Source organism: Ursus maritimus, unplaced genomic scaffold (genome assembly GCF_017311325.1).
Source record: "Ursus maritimus isolate PB19 unplaced genomic scaffold, ASM1731132v1 scaffold_31, whole genome shotgun sequence".
Lineage (NCBI taxonomy): Eukaryota > Metazoa > Chordata > Mammalia > Carnivora > Ursidae > Ursus > Ursus maritimus.
Genome location: NW_024425675.1, coordinates 5,634,300 through 5,656,339, shown reverse-complemented (window position 1 = coordinate 5,656,339; position 22,040 = coordinate 5,634,300). Strand labels below are relative to the sequence as shown.

General features: G+C 34.9%; 1 protein-coding gene across 2 annotated transcripts in view; it reads left to right on the top strand.

Annotated features, from left to right (window-relative positions):
- Positions 1 to 22,040, top strand: part of ZEB1 (zinc finger E-box binding homeobox 1) — a 179,020-nt gene that overhangs the window by 101,786 nt on the left and 55,194 nt on the right. For both annotated transcript variants that reach the window (XM_040645279.1, XM_040645278.1), the window contains exon 2: positions 19,543 to 19,743. In XM_040645279.1, the coding sequence (XP_040501213.1) occupies positions 19,543 to 19,743 (201 nt within the window). The remainder of the gene's footprint in view (positions 1 to 19,542; positions 19,744 to 22,040) is intronic.

Genomic DNA, 22,040 nt, shown 5'->3' with positions numbered 1-22,040 from the left:
TCAGCTTATACGTTTATCTCTTTTATTAATAAACTGTTTCCTTATGCAAGCTAAAAAAATACTGCCTTTTAATATAGTATCTTGCTACTGTTAATAGACATGACTTGAACTTACTAAAAATTGTCTCTTTTCGGTTTAATAACTACTTAGTCAAATGACTTTTATCTGAATTTTCTAATATTTCAATGTTAAAATTTAACCAGTCTGAACCGTAAAATCTGATTTTACTTTTTAAAAAATTTCTACCACTGAAAATATAGCACAAAAATTTCACCCTTGGCTGTAGATCGCTACTTCGAAAATAAATTGCTGCAAAGGCACACACCCAAACTGTATGGAAAGCAAAGCAGTTTATGAAAATATGTTAGCTCTCATCTAGATCATAAGCCTTTCTAGCCGCAGAAACATTGTTTAGAATGAACTTTTATAGCAAGACAAAATTGAAAACAGAGACTTTAGAATTTAGCAGAATATAAAGTTTACGGTTTACAAAAATTATTTTATTTAAATAGCAATTATTTTATTTCCTTTTCTTGAAGAAATAAATACCTATGATTCCATTTATGGTACACATTCTTCTGCATGGAGTCGGCCTGATTGTGTGAGGCTTATCAGTGCCTACTCCATGTTGCACAAATAGTATATTAGGTTTATAGATCGTGTTTTTGCTTCTCTCATCCAAAAAGCAGACTTAAGAAATATCTTATTCTTTTTCCAAGAAGAATCTGTAGGAGTATATGGAGAGAGTGATGCATAGTCCTAAATTAGCAGAGGGCTTGTGCGTATATACAAGCAGCTAATCTCTCACCTAGTTCCAGGTACATCTCCGGGTTGTTGACCAGAAAAGTACCTGGCCAGAAGCCCACATATCTCTCCTGTTATTCTCCTTCCTACAAATGTGGTCTTGCTTGCCAGGAGCGTTGCCTCAAACTACACTGGAAACAAGCAGCATTCACTACACTATAAATCTCTAAGTACTGTACAAGGAGTAATAGAGGGCAACCAGAACATTACAGGCAAGCCCTAGCTTTTTGGTATCCCGAAGTCCTTTGCAGTTCTGAGACGTGAAAATCTCAGACACGTATTTAAACAAAATTTAATTTAATTTAAATTTTAATTTTAACAAGCTTTTACAAATTCTATTCACTACTTTTAGTAGGAATAAAGATTGTCAAATTAAAATAATAGGTGCTAAAATTTTAAGAAGTTAGAATCCTACAAAGCTATGAAGGAAATAAAATCAAGCTGTAAACCCTAGGTGATACTTACTCATTCAAAACAAATTTAGTTATTGTTTACAGATTTAATGTAACTTTTAAAACATTGCTTTCAGCCACATGTATGGAAGTCTTTAGAAAACTTGCAAGTCAGAATTAGTAGTCCATAATTATGAATAATATAACCAATAGATAATAAGAGGAAAGATTGTCTTTAATCCTCATTTATGAAAATATGAACTGAAGCAATGTAACATTAAATTGTTGATAGAATAGTTTATTATAATCACATGAGAACAGAAAAAGTGGAGACCCAGACCTTATAAATTTGAATATAGGAATATAGTAAAACATGAAAGATAATCATAATTGCATGATACCTGTCTTATATGAAAATCTCAATAAGTATTTATTGAGTTAGTAAATACTCAGTTTAGCAGCTATCTTATTCAGCATATTTATTCCTAGTAATATATATATAAAGCATCTTCTGGGCTGCAAAATCGTATATATACATAACAATATCATTATCATATAGAGATATAGATATCTGTGTTCTAGTCTCAGCCCTCAAAGGGCACATATATTCTTTTTAAGGAGTTAAAACAGGTATGATAAAATATTGTAGGATTATACCAGTGATATTTAGTAAGATGCTAATTAACTGCCCCCACATACAGACTAGGACTGACCAGTAGGACTTTCTGTGGTAATAGAAATATTCTATGTCTATTATATCTTGTAGCCACTAACCACATGTGGTAATTGAGCACTTGAAATGTGTCTAGTATGAATGAGGACCCAAACTTCCTATCTTACTTACAATGTTAATCAACTTCAGTGTGAATAGACATATGTGACTAGTGGCAACCTTATTAAACAGCATGATTCTGAAAATTTTTTGATCTCAGGATCCCTTTACACTCTTTAAAAATGTTGAAGACCCCAAAGTGCTTTTGATTCTGTGTTATATTTATCAGTATTTACTGTACTCACAAGTAAAAGTGAAAAAAATTAAAAATTTTTATTAGTCCTTAATAATAAAGGCAGCTGGGTTCTCATACTTGCTTCTGCATTCAATCTGTTGTAATTTGTTATGGTTGAAATATATTAAAACTTGGCCTCACATAGATATATACATGGAATTAGCCTTTTGAGATAATCGTGGTTATTATTTGATTACTGCACCAAAGCTTACCATGTAGCATGTCTTAGTTTAGTTGCAATGCATATTATGAAACCGTATCTTGAATTTTATAGTCTGTTACATTAAAATTCCATCAGTCTATTTTGAACTTTAAATGGATCTTTTCTACACACTCATGAATTTGTATTTCCTGCATTAGTCCTTTGAAATATATTGGTTCACTTAGGTGTATAGATATTTCAAGTGTTGACCCATGGTATTTTACCCTATAAAAAAATCCACCAGTACTAGCATCAGTTTCTTCAGAAGGCTCTTTAAAATTGAGAAGCTGTGAAACTCACAGTGGCAGTTGCACGTTTTCCAGAGTTCTCATTTATACCTGAAAGCTCAAATTTTATTATTGGCAACACATTTGGTCTTTTGTTTTCCTTGAAGTGACAGGCTTCTTACTTGGCTTATTTTTTAGAAAATGTCTTCCAAATATTCAAGTCTGAGAAAACCATAGTCAGTTGTTTTTCTTTCAAGTAAAATTGGTGTACCATGAAAAAAGCAGCTAGTTCAGCTGAAATTTCAAAACAACTGCATGCTTTGGTACCCTGCAGAAGTGGTTTATGCGTACATCCCATTTTCTCACACAGCATATTAAAGACATACACGGTACTAAGAGGTCATTATTTAATAAAATACCCTTTCCTGCTTCATCGGGGGACATTCTTAAGTGAAATTGGCAATTTTTTTAAAAATATTTTTTACTGGGATTGAGCATCAGTGAAGAATACAGGATATGTATGGTTTGTTGCCATGGTCTTGAATCGTGCTAAAGTACCAACAGTTCTACCCACCATTGCCTTTGCATCAGTGCAAATGTCAAGAGTGAAAAAGGCACATCATGTGATACCGTAGTATTAATACAAAACCAATTTCGACCCTGGTGGCATAAACATGAAGGGAGGAGAGAAACTGCTGTTAGCTAGAATAAGTTGGGCAAGGCTTCATGGTGGAGATCGATGTGATGGGCATGCTGTGCTTTCTTTCTTCTCTTTTACCTGCTTTGTCCTATAAAAATTGTTTCATTTATTTAATTATTTAAAATTGTTTAATTATGTATTTTACTTTTTGATCATTTATTGATTCAAGTATTTTATTGAGTACCTACTTTGTAGAAGTTATTATATTGTTGAGAAACAGGAAATATATAGTGTTTATGGTGACATACCAGTAAAAGCGTCTACTGCACCCCTTAATTATACAGCAGTTGCTCTGGGCTAGGCACTGTGTTTACGCGTGTGCTTTTAAATGCATTAAGTTAGCTTTCATGGCAACCTCAGAAGGTAGATTTTTATAGAAGTTCCACTGGGTTTTGTGTCAGGCTCACAATTTTTGGTGTAATTAGACAAATTAGTTAGCTTCATTAGGTTTCAGTTTTCTCAAGTGTAAAATGTGGAACTGAGATTTATCTTCAGATCCTTAGCAGGTTTAAAATTCATTAAATTAATATGCATTTTACAGTAAGGTAATCCTTTACCAACAATTATTAGACTATTCCGCACACTTTATTAGGAATTATAAAAACAATTACAAAATCATTAACATAAACCTTTTGGAAATTTTTACTGTCCCTTTCACTTTAAAATTTATTGATTCAACACATCTTTCACAGCACTAAATCCTTTATTGACATATTATCATAACACTTCACACTTGACCAAAGACTTATGATAAGCATGTGAACATAATGAAAACATGATGGGATGTGGGCACTATTGCTGAGAGATATAAAAAATTATACAGGAGCACACAGTTTAGGACAAGAGTCAGAAAAAGTCACGAAGAGCATCACCAAAGCAGTAGTGTCTTAATTTGTTCATTAACTCAACAAATATCTTAAGTGCCTTTGAAGTCTGGAACTTAGACTGCTGGAGTGAACAAGACAATGTACTTGCCCTCGTGGAACTTAAACTTTAGTGGGAAAATATGGTAGGTAGAATAATGGCCTCCCAAAGATGTCCCATGTCCTAATCCCCAAAACCTGTGACTATGTTATATTACCTGGCAAAGGAGAATTAAAGTAGCAGAAGAAATTAAGGTTGCTAATCAACTAACCTTAAAATAGGGAGATTATGTTGTGTTATCTGGTAAGAGTCCTTTAAAGTGGAAGCAGGAGACAGAAGAAGGGTCAATGTCAGACTAATGTGATGTGAGAAAAGTCTCAACTGGCCACTGCTGGCTTTGAAGATAGAAGGGGGCCGCATGCCAAGGAATGCGTTCAGCCTCTGGATACTGGAAGAGGCTGCCAGAAAGAACACTGCTCTACCAACACCTTGATTTTAGCCCAGTGAGACCTGTCTTGCGCTTCTGACCTTAAGAACTGTAAAATCACAAGTGTGTGTTATTTTAAGCCTCTTAAGTTTGTGGTGAGTTGTTACAACAGCAACAAAAACTAATCTAGAGAGAAAATAAGCAAGTAACTAAACCAGATAATTACAGATTGGATGCTTTGAAGGAAATAAACAGGATGATGTGAGGAATAAAGGATGGAGCATGTTTATCAGGTGGTCACGGGAAGGGTTCTTTGAAGCTAGGACATTGGAGTGGAGACTAAGGGAAAGAAAGAGCCAGCCCTGCAAAGAACTGGGAACAGCATTCTAGGCAGAGGGAAGGGCAAGTGCAAGGGCTTGCAAAGAATGAAAATTTTATTCAGTGAGAATGTAGAAGAGTAGTGGAGAAGAAGGTGAGGGCCCAAGCTTGCAAACCCTTGCAGGCCCTGGTAGAACACTGAAAAACCATTGAAAGTTTTCAAGAAGTAGAGTGACGTGTTCTGCTTTATGGCTTGGAAAAAGTCACTCTGGCTGCTATGTGGTAAATGGAGACAAGGGGACCCAGTATAAGGGACATGACAGTTTGAAATAGAGTAGTGGCAGTGGAGATGGAGAGATACAACCAACAGGATTTGTTGATGGGTTGGACATAAATTTTGAAAGATGAGTAGAAATTTGGCAGTAAAGGAAAAAGGGCAAAGGGGAAGATGGAAGTCCAGCAATGTCTGGGGAATAGAATATATTGGGCAGAATGGTAGGAGTTACAGATGACTGAGGCCCTAATGTTCACCGTCTAGAGACCCTTATTTGTTATGCATAGGAGTTTGGGATTCATAGTATATGCAGTGGAGAGCCGTCAAAATCTTAAATCAAGGGAATAAACCATCTCTGAACTGAGGTTTTATGTATCTTCCATTGTCATTCTGATACAAAGACGAATAGTAAGGATATCTAAATTTTTATTTTCTTAGATTCTGAGGTCAGAAAGATTTAATTAAGTTCTTGTAAATGAAGTGTTTAGTAATTCATTGTAACCTTTCTTCTCTTTTGTTTTTGAGGATTTTTTGCTCATTTGTTGACTATAATCTGCTTGCTTCAGAGAAGCAGTGTAAGTGGTTCAGAGCAAAGTCTTTAGAGCCTCATGGCCTGGGTTGGAATCCTGGCTCCAGTACTAACTGGTCTCCTTTTGGCAAGTTATACAACCTCTAAGTCTCAGTTTCTTTATCTAGAAAACGAGGATAGTAATTCTTCATGTGTCCCTTATGAGGATTAAGCAATTAAATGCATATAAAAGCACTGAATACTTTCAAGTACTTCATGGGGAAGGGTTGGAACAGCATGCAAAACTACATTAGACAGCATTGATTGGTTTAACTTTTCTTTCTGCCAGTAGTAGAAATTTGATAAAAGATAATTTCTTTGAAATACTCTAAAAATACCCTTTTCTGTGTTTCTACATATGGTACTTAAGTTTCCATTTATCTGTATTTTTCCAAGATGTCCACTTCTTTCACCACTAACTCCATCGTCTGTTTACTCTCTAAGATAAAATTTATATGAAAATGTGAGTTGGGGTGAGTTCACATGGTCTCCTAGTTAATTGGATATTATTTATTTTCTGAACATGTTGTATTCACAGATGATTACCATATTAAGTGTTTTTCAGATAAATAAGGTAAAACAAAACACCAGGAATGCTTTGGTACCTCAATTCAAATCCATTTAATTCTCCAACAACGTATTTCAAGTAAAAAAAAAGTGTTTAAAATTTTATTTCTTTGGAACATTAGCAGGGCATAAAAAAAGAGTTTAGATACAGTGGGGTAGAGAATCCTATAGTATTTATTTTCTATATCACTCTCAGTTTAGCATTGAATTATTTGTTGTCACATTTCTCACTATAATATTTAATGTACATGACTCATATTTTATAAATAGCGCACGTATGTTAGAAGCAGAGAGTGTAAGTACTCTCTGTCTTCATTCTGCCTTCCGGAGCACGTAGGTCAGAGGAGCTAAATCATTCATTCTAATGCGGTAATTCACAAGCTTGTAACATGTTGTGATGTTTAGAAGGTCTCAGTAAAACTAAACTCTGATTGTTTGTTTTTAATGCTTCATTAAAATATAACTTCCAATTCAGTTTTTATTAGCATGATCCTTGTTGTTCCATGTCTAGCCAATAGAGGAGTAGAAGGACTTTAGACTCAGGGAATTAGCACACCTGTACTAAAATTTGGCCCTTCCCAAGGAAAGCTTCCTAAGAGGAGGTGCCCTGGATGGATACCATTAATCTTTACCTGGATTATTGTTTACTGCCACTCCCATGGAAACAAGGGAAGATAAGTCAACCGACTGCATCCTTGTAGTTCTTGACCTGTTTCTTTTCACTTATCCTATGATTTCCTTTACTGTTGTGGACACTAGTATCTAGCACATGACCAACAGTTTTAAATTTTACACACTAATTATATTACTAGTTTAAAGGAAACTGAAAAACCCAAATGAAAGGAATTCAGATAAAATTCTTGTCCTCTCCTTTCGTCTTATTTTTCATAACCGGTTCAGCTCTGAATCAGTGAGTCTCAAAACCAATTAGGGAAAAAGTACCTGCTGAGATTGCTAAATGACAGAATATTTCTTAAAACTTCCTTGTAAATTACGAAAAACTTAGAATCAAGCCAACTCCTATAGCAGAAGCTATTAAACATACGAGTGTGTGTGTATGGGGATGCGTATGTTGCTCTAACCTGTATTTGGGGGCAGGTATTAGTTGCCTTTGACAGGGGAAAGTATATTCTCTCCACAATGCCATCCGCCGGGACATCTGTGCAGCTGCCCTCAGCATTGGCAAGAAGAAGCAGAATTCACTTATCTTGGTCTTCACTTCCTTCTTTTTTGCAAGTGTTAGCTTCCTTTTCATTTTGCATAACTTCACACTTTATGTAGCTATGCATAGAAAAGGTGAGTGTTATTCATACTTTAAAGCAGACCACTGTCTTTCATACATAAAAAATAGAGATTGTTGCCTAATAAGAACTTCAAATATATTGTTTTATTTCAAAACCCACAAGATAAAGGTTTACAGCATAGCATTTGTTTTCTTCTTAAATGTCATTTTATTTATTTTTAAAGATTTTATTTATTTATTTGACAGAGAGAGAGACAGCCAGAGAGAGAGGGAACACAAGCAGGTGGAATGGGAGAGGAAGAAGCAGGCTCCCAGGGGAGGAGCCCCATGCGGGGCTCGATCCCAGGACCCCGGGATCATGCCCTGAGCCGAAGGCAGACGCTTAAGGACTGAGCCACCCAGGCGCCCCTCTTAAATGTCATTTTAACCTTTATTTTTAAAATTTCATTTTAGTATGTTGATTGCTATTTCTTTTTTTATAATAATTTTTTATTATGTTATGTTAATCACCATTCAGTACATCCTTAGTTTTTGATGTAGTGGTCCATGATTCATCATTTGTGATTGCTATTTCTAATTATACCTCCTACCTACTGTTATCAAAATTCAAATAATAAAAACATTAAGAAAATATTTCCCCCAATCCCAGTTCAGTTTTCTAAAGTTTACCATTGGCAAATGGTATGCTGAATATTGTTTCTGACTTTTTCTTCGCACGTTTGAAATCTTTAAATTTTTTTTAAGATTTATTTATTTATTTGAGAGAGCGTGAGAGGGGAAAGGGGAGAGGGTCAGAAGGAAAATCAGACTCCCCGCTGAGCAGGGAGACTGACTCAGGGCTTGATCCCAGGATTCCAGGATCATGACCGGAGCTAAAGGCAGTCACTTAACCAACTGAGCCACCCAGGTGCCCCTAAAATTTTTTAAAGTAATACATATATTTAAAGAATATAGAAGGCACAAAATAGAAAAAACAAGTCATTCTTTCATTACCTTATTTCTTCAGTTGTATGTTCTTCTAGACCTTATCATTCATTATTCAGGTACATGTATGCATTGTTACGTCTTCATTTTCTGCAAGAATGGAATCAAACTATTTTGGAGGACTCCTCTCTATATCAGTACAAAGGGTGTCTATTTAGGCTTTTTGTAGTTAAAAATAAGTTGCGGATAAACATAAGTATCTGTATTTGCATACATGTGTAAGTTAATTTGTAGGGTGAATGCCAAGAAATTTCTGGGTCAACAGGTAAACATTTTAAATTTTGACAAAAATTAATTAAAAATAAAAATTTGTTTTGATGAACAAGTTAACACAACAGCATGTAAATGTGTACTCATTTCCTTAACTCTTGTGTGTACCCTATTTATGAAGATTTTTTTTTGCTAATTTATTAAACATTTATTGAGCAGTTAATACTTAATGGACAGTGTTATAAATGTAGGGGGCACCGCAGTAAACAAAACAAAACAAAAATAAACCTGGCTACATGGAATTTATATTCTAGTGAAAGGAGACAATAAAAAATAATAAAATATTATGGCAGTTGGTGATAAGTATTTTAAGAAGAAATAAATCACAGGAGATAGTGGGGTATGCTCTTGGTTGAAGGAGGTCTATAAATTTAAATGGAGTGCTCACAGAAGACCTCACTAAGCAGATAAAATTGAGCCATGCTCCAAGAACATTCCAAGGGGAGCAACAAGAAATACAGAAGCTTTGAGACAAGAGACCAGTGTATGTGGAATGGATTGAGCAAATATGAAGTAGAAGATAAGAGATAATGAATGAATGGGAGCCAGTTCTGAAGGGCCTTTGGATCACAGTGAGGTGGGATGCCATTAGATGGTTTGAGTAGAGGAATAACAGTTTCTTTAATGCTCTATAAGGATTGTGTTGGCTGCTGTGTTGATAACACTCTATAAGAAGACACAAGTGGAGGCAAGGAGACCTGATGGGAGCCAGTAGCAACACTCTAGGTGAGAGATGGTGGCTTAGAACAGGGAGGTGGTGGGGGGGGGGGAGTTAGTGGTAAGGGGGTCAGTTGCCAAATTTTAAGGTATTTCTCTCTAGATTAGATGTGCGTTATGAGGGGGTGGGGTTGGAGAAAGAAGTCAAAACTGACACCAAGAATTTTAGCCTGAGCAACTGGAAGAGTAGAAGAGCCATTGACTGAAATGGAGAAAACTGAGAGGATCAAGAGTTGGGTTTTGGATATGGCGTGTTTGCCTAGACATTCAAGTGGAGATGTCGAGGCAGTTGGGTTTGGGGTGCAGAGAAGTTTGGGCTGGGATATAAAGCAGGGAGTCCTCAAATGGTATTTAGAGCCATGAGACAATTGAAGTCCAGGAGGTGGAGGAAAGAAATGGAAAGGCAGCAGTCAGTGAGTTAGGGAAATCAAGGGAGTCAAGAGAAGAGATTGGTTTGAAAAGGAGAGATTTTATATCAGATGCTGCTAGTAGGTCAGATGAAACGAGGATTGATCATTGTCATTGCCTTTAACAATATAAAGGTCCTTCATAATCATGACGAGAACAGTTTTGTGACCAGAGAGGGTTTAAGAGAGAATAGGAAAAAAAGCTTTTCAAGAAGTTTGCGGTAAAAGGGCCTGAGGTATAGAATTTGGAATTCTGTAGCCTTAATCAAAATAGGGATTTAGCCAGGATAGGGTTTTTAGATTAGACAAAGGCAGGAGAGTTAAGAGTGTATGCAAAGAGTGACTATAATGATAATGGATTAAAGTAGGTATTTCTTTAATTATTACATGTTTACTGTCCATTCATATTTGTGTGTGTGGATTTTCTTTGTATATTCTTACTGGATGGTTCATTTTTTCCCATGGATATTTAAGAATTCTCTGTATAATAAATCTTTAATAACATGTATTGCAGATATTTTTTACAGTTTGTCGTTTGTGTTTTGACTTGAATTTTTTTCTGTGTACAGTCATGGGTTTTATATCATGCTTATAACAGCCTTACTTATTCCAAGACTGTAAAACTGTTTGCCTATATTTTCTTCTAGTACTTATCACTGTGACAATCCTATTAGGGACATACAGTTATTATTCCCACCTTAGAAATGAGGAAACTGAGGCATGAGAAGATTAAGAAACATGCCCAAGGTGACATGGATAGTTAATGGTGAAGCTATGGTTTGAACCAGGCAGCCTCATTCCAGAGATTGTGTTCCTACCTCTCCTTGTAAATGTTAGAATCATTTGGCCTAAATCACTTAGATTTAAAATTTAAAATACCATATTAATATTTGGATCAGAATTATATTGAATTTATAGATTATTTTAGGTAGAATTGACATCTTTACAATATGAAACCATTCTATCCAAATACAAGGTATGTCTTTTCATTTATTCAAATCTTCTTTTTTTGTTTTTATTTAAATTCCAGCTAGTTAACATACAGTGTAATATTAGTTTCAGGTGTACAATATAGTGATTCAACTCTTCCACACAGCACCTGTGCTTATCACAGCAAGTGCACTCATTATTCCCCATCACCTATGTCACCCATCCTCCTACCCCCTCCCCTCTAGTAACCATCACATTTTTCTCTATAATTAAGAGTCTGTTTCTTGGTTTGCCTCTTTTTTTCCCCTTTGCTTGTTTGTTTTGTTTCTTAAATTCTACATAGGAGTGAAATCATATGATACTTCTCTTGTCTCTGACTTATGTCACTTAGCGTAATACTGTCTAGCTCCATGCACATCATTGCCAATGGCAAGATTTCATCCTTTTTATGGCCAAGTAATCTTCCAGTGTGTGTGTGTGTGTGTGTGTGTGTGTGTGTGTGTGTGTGTAAGTATATATGTATACACACACATCTTCTTTATCCATTTATCAGTCAGTGGACATTTGGGCTATTTCCATAATTGGCTATTGCAGATAATGCTACAAACAGCAGGGTGCGTGTATCCCTTTGAATTTTTATAACCCTAACTAGAATGTTAAAATTTTCTTTTATAGGTCCTCCTTGGTTCTTTTTTTTTTTTCTTTCGTGGGTTATCTTTTGATAGATAGAGTTGATAGGTAGAGATTTAGTTGAGTTTTTCTTCTGTTATGTTTTTAGCAGGTTATTGTTGGTTTATTAGATAGCTATTGATTTTTCTATTAAATTTGTAACTAGTCATTTACCAGATTTCTAATTGCTATTAGTTTTTTGCAGTGATTTTTCTTGATTTTTCCAGAAACATCAATACATCCCTTGCAAATAATAATTTTGCATTCTCTTTTCCATTGTGTTTTTTCTTTTGTTGTTTTTAAAATTTAGCTTATTCTTTTTAAATGGTGTCAGTAATGATGACAATAAACATCTTTATCTTATAAATGCCTCTGATACATAGTCATTTGTCATAATATTGACTTCAGTAATATTTTTATGAAAAATTATTAGCAAGGAATAGTGAATTTTATCAGATGCCTTTCATGGTCTATAAAAGTTCTATTGTTTCTCCTTTACTATGTTAAGATGGTGGACTTACATATTTCCTAATATTGAATAATGCTTGCTTTATTTAACTTCTGATGTACCACTAGATTTAATATTTTATTTAACATTTTTACATCAGTGAGACTGAGTTTATGAGTGTGTGTGTGCATGTGCACATGCTTAGAAGTGTGCTCTCAGATTTTAGTTGTCTGTTAGAAAGCTGGCTTCGTAGAAAGAATTTAAGCTCTTTACATTTTCCTCTCTTGAAAAAGCAACTGAATTATCAGTCCTTTGAAGATCTGAAGACGTTCACCTGGGAAAACACCTGGCAATTTTTGGGTGGTTAACTCTTTGATGTCTTCCTAAATTTATTGTATGGTCTGTCTACATTTGCCATCTCTTGTATAATTTTATAAATTCTGTAAAATAATACATGTAGTTATAATCACACTAATATTTTCCTAGCAAGTTATTTCATCCAAATTTTTAAATTTATTTGCTTAGGTTTGTACAAAATATTTCTAAAATAAGTCTCAAATTCTTTTATAGCATAATTACTTCTCTGTTTGCATTAATCTTGAATATACTTGTGCCTCTCAATTTTTAGGATTAGGTGGGCTAGCAATTTATCTACTTTATTGATTCTTCAAAGATGTGGCTTTTGGATTGATTTATCAATTATATTTTTTCTATATTCTTCTCTATTTTTTGACTCAATAATTTCTGCATTTGTATTTTTAATTCAGTCTTCACACTTCACTTGATTTTGTCATCCTGCCTGTAACAAGTAACAAGTCCTATAAATTAAAAAGCTTCCTTTTTATGCATGCGTATTTTCCCATGAAGGAAATATCACTTATTGATAATTTCATGTGAATTATTTTAGTCTAGATACTTTCCTCACACACACAAGAGAACCACCTGTCCCTGGGACTGATTTTAGTTTATCTGCTAAAGAACTTTGCTATTTAACTGTTTCATCTATCTCTTTGTGAGTTGTACTTACACTGGCTGAAATTAGCTCTCTGAATGAGTGGGAGCTTTGATAAGTCAGGGAAAGGAGAGGTAACTTGGGATGATTCTTGTTGGGGTATAGAGACAGAGGACCTGTGGAGAATGGGAAAGAGGGCAGAATAAAAACTGAGAGAACAACCAGAGAAACTTAGTAATGATTGTGTAATGAGACAGGGGAGAAAATAAGGACTAGGATTCTGTACATAATGGCAACCCTCTCCCCTGCCTTCGCCTCTCAGTTATCATTCTAAGAATAGCTTGTATCTGAAGGCACTGAAAACCACCAACACTTTGCAGGGGTAAATGTCAGAATCACTGACTTTTGGGGTACTAGGGTGGCTCAGTCGGTTAAGCATCTGCCTTTGGCTCAGGTCATGATCCTGGGGTCCTGGGATCGAGCCCCATGTCAGGCTCCTTGCCCAGTGGGAATCCTGCTTCTCCCTCTGCCTGCCGCTCCCCCTGCTTGTGCACTCTCTCTCCCTATTTCTCTCTCTCTGTGTCAAATAAATAAAATCTTTAAAAGAAAAAAAAAGAAACACTGACTTGCATTGGAGTTATGTTTTTAAAATTATTTTGAAAGTGTAAAAACATAAATGAGTGAACCCATATGATAATTGTCTTTCTCTGCTTGACTTATTTCACTTAGCATAAGAAATAGGAAGATCGGTTGGAGAAGGAAGGGAAGAATGAAGGGGGTAAAGAGAAGGGGGAATGAACCATGAGAGACTATGGACTCTGGGAAACAAACTGAGGGCTTCAGAGGGGAGGGGAGTGGGGGATTGGGATAGGCCGGTGATGGGTATTAAGGAGGGCACATATTGCATGGTGCACTGGGTGTTATACGCAAATAGTGAATCATGGAACACTGCATCAAAAACTAAGGATATACTGTATGGTGATTAACATAACATAATAAAAAAATATTTTAAAAAATTCAAAAACAAACAAAAAGAAAATGTAAAAACAGTCTGTGATTATTGTTCAATTTAATAGGCACCCTAGATTAAAAAAGGTTTTACCTAGAGAGAGAGAGATTTAAAAACTTTCCCCTAGATTTGCTGAACTGTTAATATTTATTTAAACCTAACATTAGGTTCAGGGGTGCCTGGGTGGCTCAGTCAGTTAAGCGACTGACTGGTGATTTCGACTTAGGTCACGATCTCATGGGTTGTGAGATCCAGCCCCATGTCAGGCTCTGCATGCTCCCCTCATGCTCAGCAGAGAGTCTGCCCCCTCTACCCCTCCCTCCTCCTCCCCCCCTACCTTGTGCACATGCACACACGTGTGCTCTCTCTCTCTCAAATAAATAAATAAACCTAACATGTTCATCATGCTTGGAGCACTCTAAAATCATTATTATGCCTATTTTTAAAAGACTTAAGTTATAATTACATAATATACATATTGCATATTATATTACTTACATGTTATATTAAATATGCATATTATGTCATGACATTTATTGTACAGTAAAATACATATACATTAATATTATTTATCAGTTAGATTGAAGGCCAGATTAACAAATATTTACAGTATGCCTGGGTATAGTATTTATGGACACATAAGCTCCTCTTTCCTAGAGTAACATTATTTTCAGAAGTTTTCTCCCCTTGAGATTGTCACATGACCTCTCTTTTTCATTTTGTGTGCTAATTTACCAGTTCTTTGGTTATCACTATAGTTTTGTCATTTTCCTGAATCATCAGTAACACTTAAGTATATTGACTTATATCTTCACTCAGAAAAAGTATGGCCCCACATCCAATTCAACAAGTAATTCTATACCTACTATGTGGAAGGCAGTGTGCCAGGGACTCTTTTCAGGATAAGAAAAACATGTTAAGTGGTGTTGTTATGGTTTTGTCCCAACTGATGTTAAAAAATAATGGAAATACTTGTTCAGTGTCTCTAAATATTATCTTCGTATTTCATAGCATTCATACCTATATTGTGTTGTTCTCAGCATAGTGCTAATGTTATTACTTAATCGACCTTTAGTCTATTACTCTTGAGAACATGACTCAAAATGTATGTTTTTCTGGGTGTTTCTTAAATTATGACACTGGGTTAATCTGATGGATATGGAGCAATTTGTTAGAAGTACAGTAGTCTGTTATTTTGTAAGGTTCGGTCTTACATCTTTTCCTAAGAGAGATTTTATCTTTCTTTTCTGCCATGCAGATGAGTGTGTGCGTTTGATAGGAATGAGTGAGACAGCTAAGCACGTATTAACGGCATAATATAAGCAGAACTTCTCCCTCTAGGAAAAAAAAGAAAAAAAGCCTTTTTATGCCTGAAAATATGTTGACATGTGACCTTAGCCTGTGGCTTTCATCAGCACTTGCCGTGGTTATCACCTGATAAGAATCAAAGACCCGCGGGTTAAATACGTCCTGCCCTCCCTCCTCCTCTTCCCCCTGTGAAGCCTAACCTGCTATTCAGAGCTATAATAAACGGAGTTTGGCAGGGTTCTTATTTCTAAAGCATTTAGATGATCTCGCTCTTATCTTAATGACTGAAGTTGAGATGGTGTTGCTCTTTTTTTTGAACTGTATTCATCTAATTTATTTAATTCTTTATTATAATTGTACATTACTTAAGAAACAGATGTTTACATGGGAGTTTAATTAGTGCAGTTGATACCGTACTACATGCAATCAGGTGCTAAAAATAACATGTTATGTGAAAGTCTTTCAAAGGGTTTATTGACTATAATATACTGTTGGTTATATTATAATGAGATTCTTCTGATGGTTAAAATTTTTTAGCCATTTGAAAATGTGTTGGTAGCATATTGTTAAGTATGGAATTCCAGAGCCCCAGAATAGGCTAAACACAAAAATACAAGTTTAAGAATATTTATCATTAGTGTAACAATTTTCAGTCAGGAGGCTTTATATATAAGTAAAGTATGTGAGCTGTGGAATCAGGCACACGAGGATTTGAGTTCAGCTCCGTAATTTAATAGCTAACTAACCCCAAACAGGTTACTCAGCTACTCTAGTTTTGTTTTGTTTTGTTTCGGTTTTGGGGGGGTTATTTTTGGTCTGTAAAAGGGAGATAAAACAATACCAACTTCTTAGGAATTGTTGTAAAGATTCAGTGGGATGATGATGATGATAAAATAATAATGCTAGACATTTCTGTAGTATTTACTGTGTGCCAGACACTGATCTAAGCCCAACACATTTTTAAATCGTTAGATCCTCACAACTACCTTATTCGGTGGATACTGTTATATCTGTCATTAAATGTTAGCAAGTAATACCAACAAGAACTACCACCAAGAAGTCACTGTGTCCTTAAGCACCTTCTAGTGACAACAGATGCATTGAAATGTTACCATTTTTTCTATAGAAATTTCAATTCATATTGTCTATTGTAAATTATATTTAAAGATTCTAAAAGCTGTTTACCTTTTCTGTTTTCCTTTATCTTTGTTTTCTTGAAATTCTTTAATTAAAACTCAGAAACAAGAGGTGATAATCACCTGTCTTAGGTGACAATCACCTAAAAAAAGATAATCACTCTTTAGGTAAACTTTTTCATTATATTTTTTTAGCCAACGATTTAAAAATATAGAGGCATGGAGATAGATGGGCAAACAGTTAAGATAATGGACATTTTCATTGGCTACTAGAATTTATCAGGGCCTGCATTATTATTTATGCTTTTCGTACTGGGGCTCTATTTTTTAAATTAGCTCCATGGAGCCACAAAAGGGTAGATCCAGAAACATAGGAAGCTTGGCTTTTTTCTAAGTTACACTAATCAACATAAGCAATTTTCAGTGCTTTTCCTCTCAGCTAAGTAACTGTGAAGCAGAAGACAGTAAGAAGACTTGGAAAATAGTTATTGGTCTTTTTTCCAACTTAACCAATAAAATGTAGTAGGTTTTTTTATTTTTCAAGTTCTATGCCACTATTCAAAACATGCTTTGAGAAAATTCCCAAGATAACTATAAAATATATGCAATCTTTGTTGTTTTGGGTATTTGACTTAAAATTTTCCATATCACAATGGCAGCTCATACTGGAGGCCAGAGTCCTAAAAAGTGACAGGTACTCTTGAAGACTACTTTGGGCAACAGTGACCGAGGCAGAATAAAACAGGGTGAAGGAACTCTGGATAAAAAGAACCTGGTGCAGCTCAAGGTACAATGAACTTAGTAAAAACTATGAAGCATGCAAGCAAATATTGGAATGAAAATACATATATGTCTTGAAGACTTAAGTCAGTAGGGTACTTTTTAAGCCCCAAATACTCTAAATGTAAATGTAGGGTTAGAAAACCTGTGGCTAACAAAATTGATAGTGATAAAACTGAACTACAGTTTACATCATTAAAAGACAAGAATAGCACCAGTATAAAACTGTGGCCAACTCAAGATACTGAAGAATCACTAAACCTTCTCTTCACAAAATAGTCAGAATTTCAAGTATCCATACCTGTCCAAGCATGGTGAGAGCTATGGAACAACCTTGGAGAATCATTCCCTTTATCCACACTTAAAATGGCGCCATTTACTCTGCTCATTGTGTGTGGCTGGAGTACAAGAATTCCCCAGGTTTCCATATCTAACTACTTTTAATAAGTTTTCCCTTTGACTCAGCACTTCCATCTGTACTAGTATACCTGACAAATGTATTTAAGGAATGGCCAACGATACATTTACAAGAAAGTTTGTTGCTAATGCTTAAAAAACACTTGGAAACATAAATTTTATCAATATAGGTTATTGGTTAAATTGTATCTATACAATGAAATTATGTATAGCCAGTGAGAAGAAAATGAGAAAGCTTCACATATACTGAAATAGAAAAATTTCTATGATATGTTATTAAGTGGCAAAAGACTAGGTGGCAAACCGTGTAATGTGATCCTATATGTGTGTATTTAAAGATGTAGAATACATTTATATAGAGAAATGATATTAAATATGATATATACATGTATAAGTTGAGGTCTGCATTATAATTAAATAGGATAAGGTATATAAAATTATTAGTACCATGCCTACCTCATGCATAGATAAATTAAAATTTGAAGAGTGAGCCAATGAAGCGGTATTTGGTGTGAGGGCTTTTACTAATTTTACATGTTTTATATTATCTGATTTTTTGTGCTAATCCTCTATTACCTCTATAATAACATTAAAGAATAGCTTGCTCTTGGGAAAAAATCTGGAAAAATGTATTCACACTAAAATATTAATGACACAACAAAACTTGGTCTTTTTCTTCCAACACAAGATATTGAAGGATTTCTAATGTGAGCGAAAGGGTAACTCCAGTACTCTTTTGAACAGAGGGGTCTTCCTAAGGTCTATAAAAGCAGTTTTGGAGATTTTTGCTTATTCATTCTCATTGTGACATATACATCCATACTTCTAATTGTATTTCTTTCTTACTGTTCTCAGCCATGTGTGTGTATTTATATGGGAAGGGGGTATATATGCATATCATTCAAACATTTGGTTATTACCTTCTTTCAAGAATGGTTGGAAATTTTAAGGAAGAAATGGAAAGAATAACTGAAAGTAATTACTGCTTAGTTATCTCAACAAAGCAGGTTCCCTTTTCTCCTTTTCAGTTTTGCTTAGCAAATAAGAATCACCTTGCCAATAATTGAAAAGAGGTATTCCAGTGACCACACCCAATGAGGTACTAAATAATTTATCCCAGTAGAATGATTATTACAAGGACTTTGAAGAAAAAATATTGACTATACTGTATTATTTGTTTTAGAGAATTTTATTCTCAGCTATTACTCATGGTTCTGCAAACTGTGGTCATTCCAAATACTTACTTATCTTCATAATGTTGGCATTAAATTTTATTGAAATTCATTAAAAGTATAGAAAGGATGCCCATTTGAAAGCTTCTGGATGTCAGTTATTTTTTCCAAAATTACAGATTTACATACAAACATTACTTAAATCTTGCCTTACTTATATAGAAGTCTGGCTGAATTGATTTGATAGATTCTTTCTAAATTCAATGTGGGATTAATATGAAATACACGGACCCAATTTGTATCTTGAAAATATCTTTCTTATGGTAAATTCGATGAGGTTTTGTTGTCTTATTAGGAGAGATTAATTCTTTTCTTAATTGTAATGCCTTAAGATTTGAGGCCCTAACTGTGCATAAGAAGTATCATATAGTATAAACTCATTATGACTGGAGAGGATATTTAATGTAGTATTTAAGAGCACAGAATATAGAACCAGACTGCTAGGGTTCAAATCCTGGCCCTCCTACTTCTTAGTTATATGATCCTGGCCAAGTTACTTACCTTCCTATGTCTTGGTTTCCATTTCTGGTTTCAGAGTTATGAGTAGTAGATGGTAGATACTCTACTTCATAAGATTGCTATAAGGTAATGAGTTACTATTTATAGAGCACTCGTACTCAGTCCGTTTTAAAATAAAACTGATTTTTACACTAGTTGGTTTTGATTATTTGTTTCTTGTTTGTATTACAGTTACAAATTATAATACTGTGGTAGAAACAAATTCAGATTCAGATGATGAAGACAAACTCCATATCGTGGAAGAAGAAAGTATTACAGATGCAGCAGATTGTGAAGGTGGTGTGCCAGAAGATGACTTGCCAACAGACCAGACAGTGTTACCGGGGGGCAGTGAAAGAGAAGGCAGCGCTAAGAGCTGCTGGGAGGATGATGGTAAGTTTAATTTTTCTGTAATATTCTACTCTCTTGATTCTTTAAAAATATGTATATTAACTGAAAAGATAAAGTTGATGAAGTTTGAAATGATCTGTGAATTTGTCTATTAATCAATCGAAGGTATCCCACTTAATGAAAAAGTAGATTGTGAAACAGAATAATAGTTATTCTAATTATTTGTACAATGCCTATAATATATTGAATTTTAGTGGGTTTTTTTTTTAACCAGAATCAAGCTTTCCATATACTGTTGATACAGTTGACCTACCTTTAATTTCATATTATGACTTCTAATGAGGAATCTACTTAGAAATCTACGGGTTATATTTTCGTACAGTAAAATTATAACACAACTCAACAAAAATCCTCAAAACAGATAAATCACAGTAGTATTTTTAGTGTTTGAAAGCTTCTTCCTCCTCCCTCTCCTCATCCTCTCCCCTTCCCTCCCTTCTCCCATATATATCAGAATGCTGTAAATTTTCACTCAAGTAATATTTTTACTTTTACTTATCTCAAGCATGGTCGAGTGGAAGGATTAGTAAAAGTCTCTCTAGAAGAGAGAGTCTCTCTACTTACTTACATTGAATATTTAAAATTCTTACTCATTTGTCAAATGAAGAAATTGGACTATATAGTCTTTTCTTCTGATTGAAAATTCCTCCTCTGTGCTTTTCCTAATAAAACTAAGTAAATTATTTAGTTTTTCTTGCCAGGATTTAGACAACAGTGGTATAAAACAAGAATGTGAAGAAAGAAGGTATTGTGAATTAGAGGGATTGGGGATCAGGAATAGGGGCATCAGCAAAGGCAAAGAGGAGCCTGGGCAATAAGTGATCACATTCAAAGTCAGTGAAAGGCGAAGCCTTCCCAGCAAAAGCTTAAATTTGGGGAGGTCGTCTAAATAAGATATCAAAACGCAGTTTAGGCAGTCTGGGGAAATGAGTCCGGTTTGCAGATCAGAGAATCGAGATATGAAAATGTGGAGGCTTAGATAAAGTGTGGATCAAATAATAGGCACAGTATAGCACTAAAGATTTCTACAATAAGACAAATTTATAGCTAATAAAAAACTTTCAAAATCATGTAACTGCCCCCTCATTTTATAGCCTTGTTCACTGGTCCATTGAGCAAATTCTGCAGGAATGGAGTTGCAAACTTGAATAAGACTGTCTCTATATGAAAAGTGCTTATAGTTTAGTGAGTGAAGAGGATAAATACGTCACAAATTCATTACAGTTCGATGTAGGTGTAAATTTAGAGTTCTTTTTTTTTTTTTTTTTTAAGATTTTATTTATTTATTCAACAGAGACAGAGACAGCCAGCGAGAGAGGGAACACAAGCAGGGGGAGTGGGAAAGGAAGAAGCAGGCTCACAGCGGAGGAGCCTGATGTGGGGCTCGATCCCAGAACGCCCGGATCACGCCCTGAGCCGAAGGCAGATGCTTAACCGCTGTGCCACCCAGGTGCCCCAGATTTAGAGTTCTGTGGAGACATTAAGCAGGAAAATCCAAATCAGAGAGAGGAAGAGAAGTCCTTAAAAGAATTTCTGAGTAAAACAGTGCTGGGCTTGATTTATGAAGGACCAGAAGAGGTTGATTAGGGAAAGGAGAAGTAAAAGAAGGTGTTTCCAACAGAAGAAGCAATACTCACGAAGCCATAGAAGTTTGAAGAAGTAGTTTACAGAAAATGAGATCAGAGAAGTAAACAAGGAAAAGATTATGAAGGGCACTGTGTGCTAAGTCAAGGAATTTGAACTTTTACCTTAGAAGCTATGAGAACATCATTGATACATACTTTAGAAATAAGTCTGGTAGCAATATGGAAAATGAATTTTGAAGGAAGAGAGTGTAGAGACAGGTCACCTTCAGTAAGGAGGCTATGAAAATGCGGCTAATGATGAGAGTTTTGGACTAAAGAAATGGCCCTTGGAATGAGAATAAAAGGGAGAGATTTAACAAGAATGTAGGAGGTAGAAAATATAAGATTTGGTTTATTATATGGAAGCTAACAGAAGTAAGAACTGACAATTCACAGGCTTCTAGAAAGTAGAACCCAGAGAAATTAAATTGCTTATTTATTATCACAGCTTATTAATAGCAGAGGTATTAACTTGTTAAACTATAATACTGAGCTCAAAACTTTTGGGAACAGGATTTTCATATATATTTCCTGTCTGGGGCCGGAATTGATCCATTGGTATAGTTGATCCAAAGTGGGTTTGTTGTTTTGTTTTGTTTTTTACAGCCCTTTTAAACTTTATTTTTTTAATTTTTTATTGTTATTGTCTTTTAT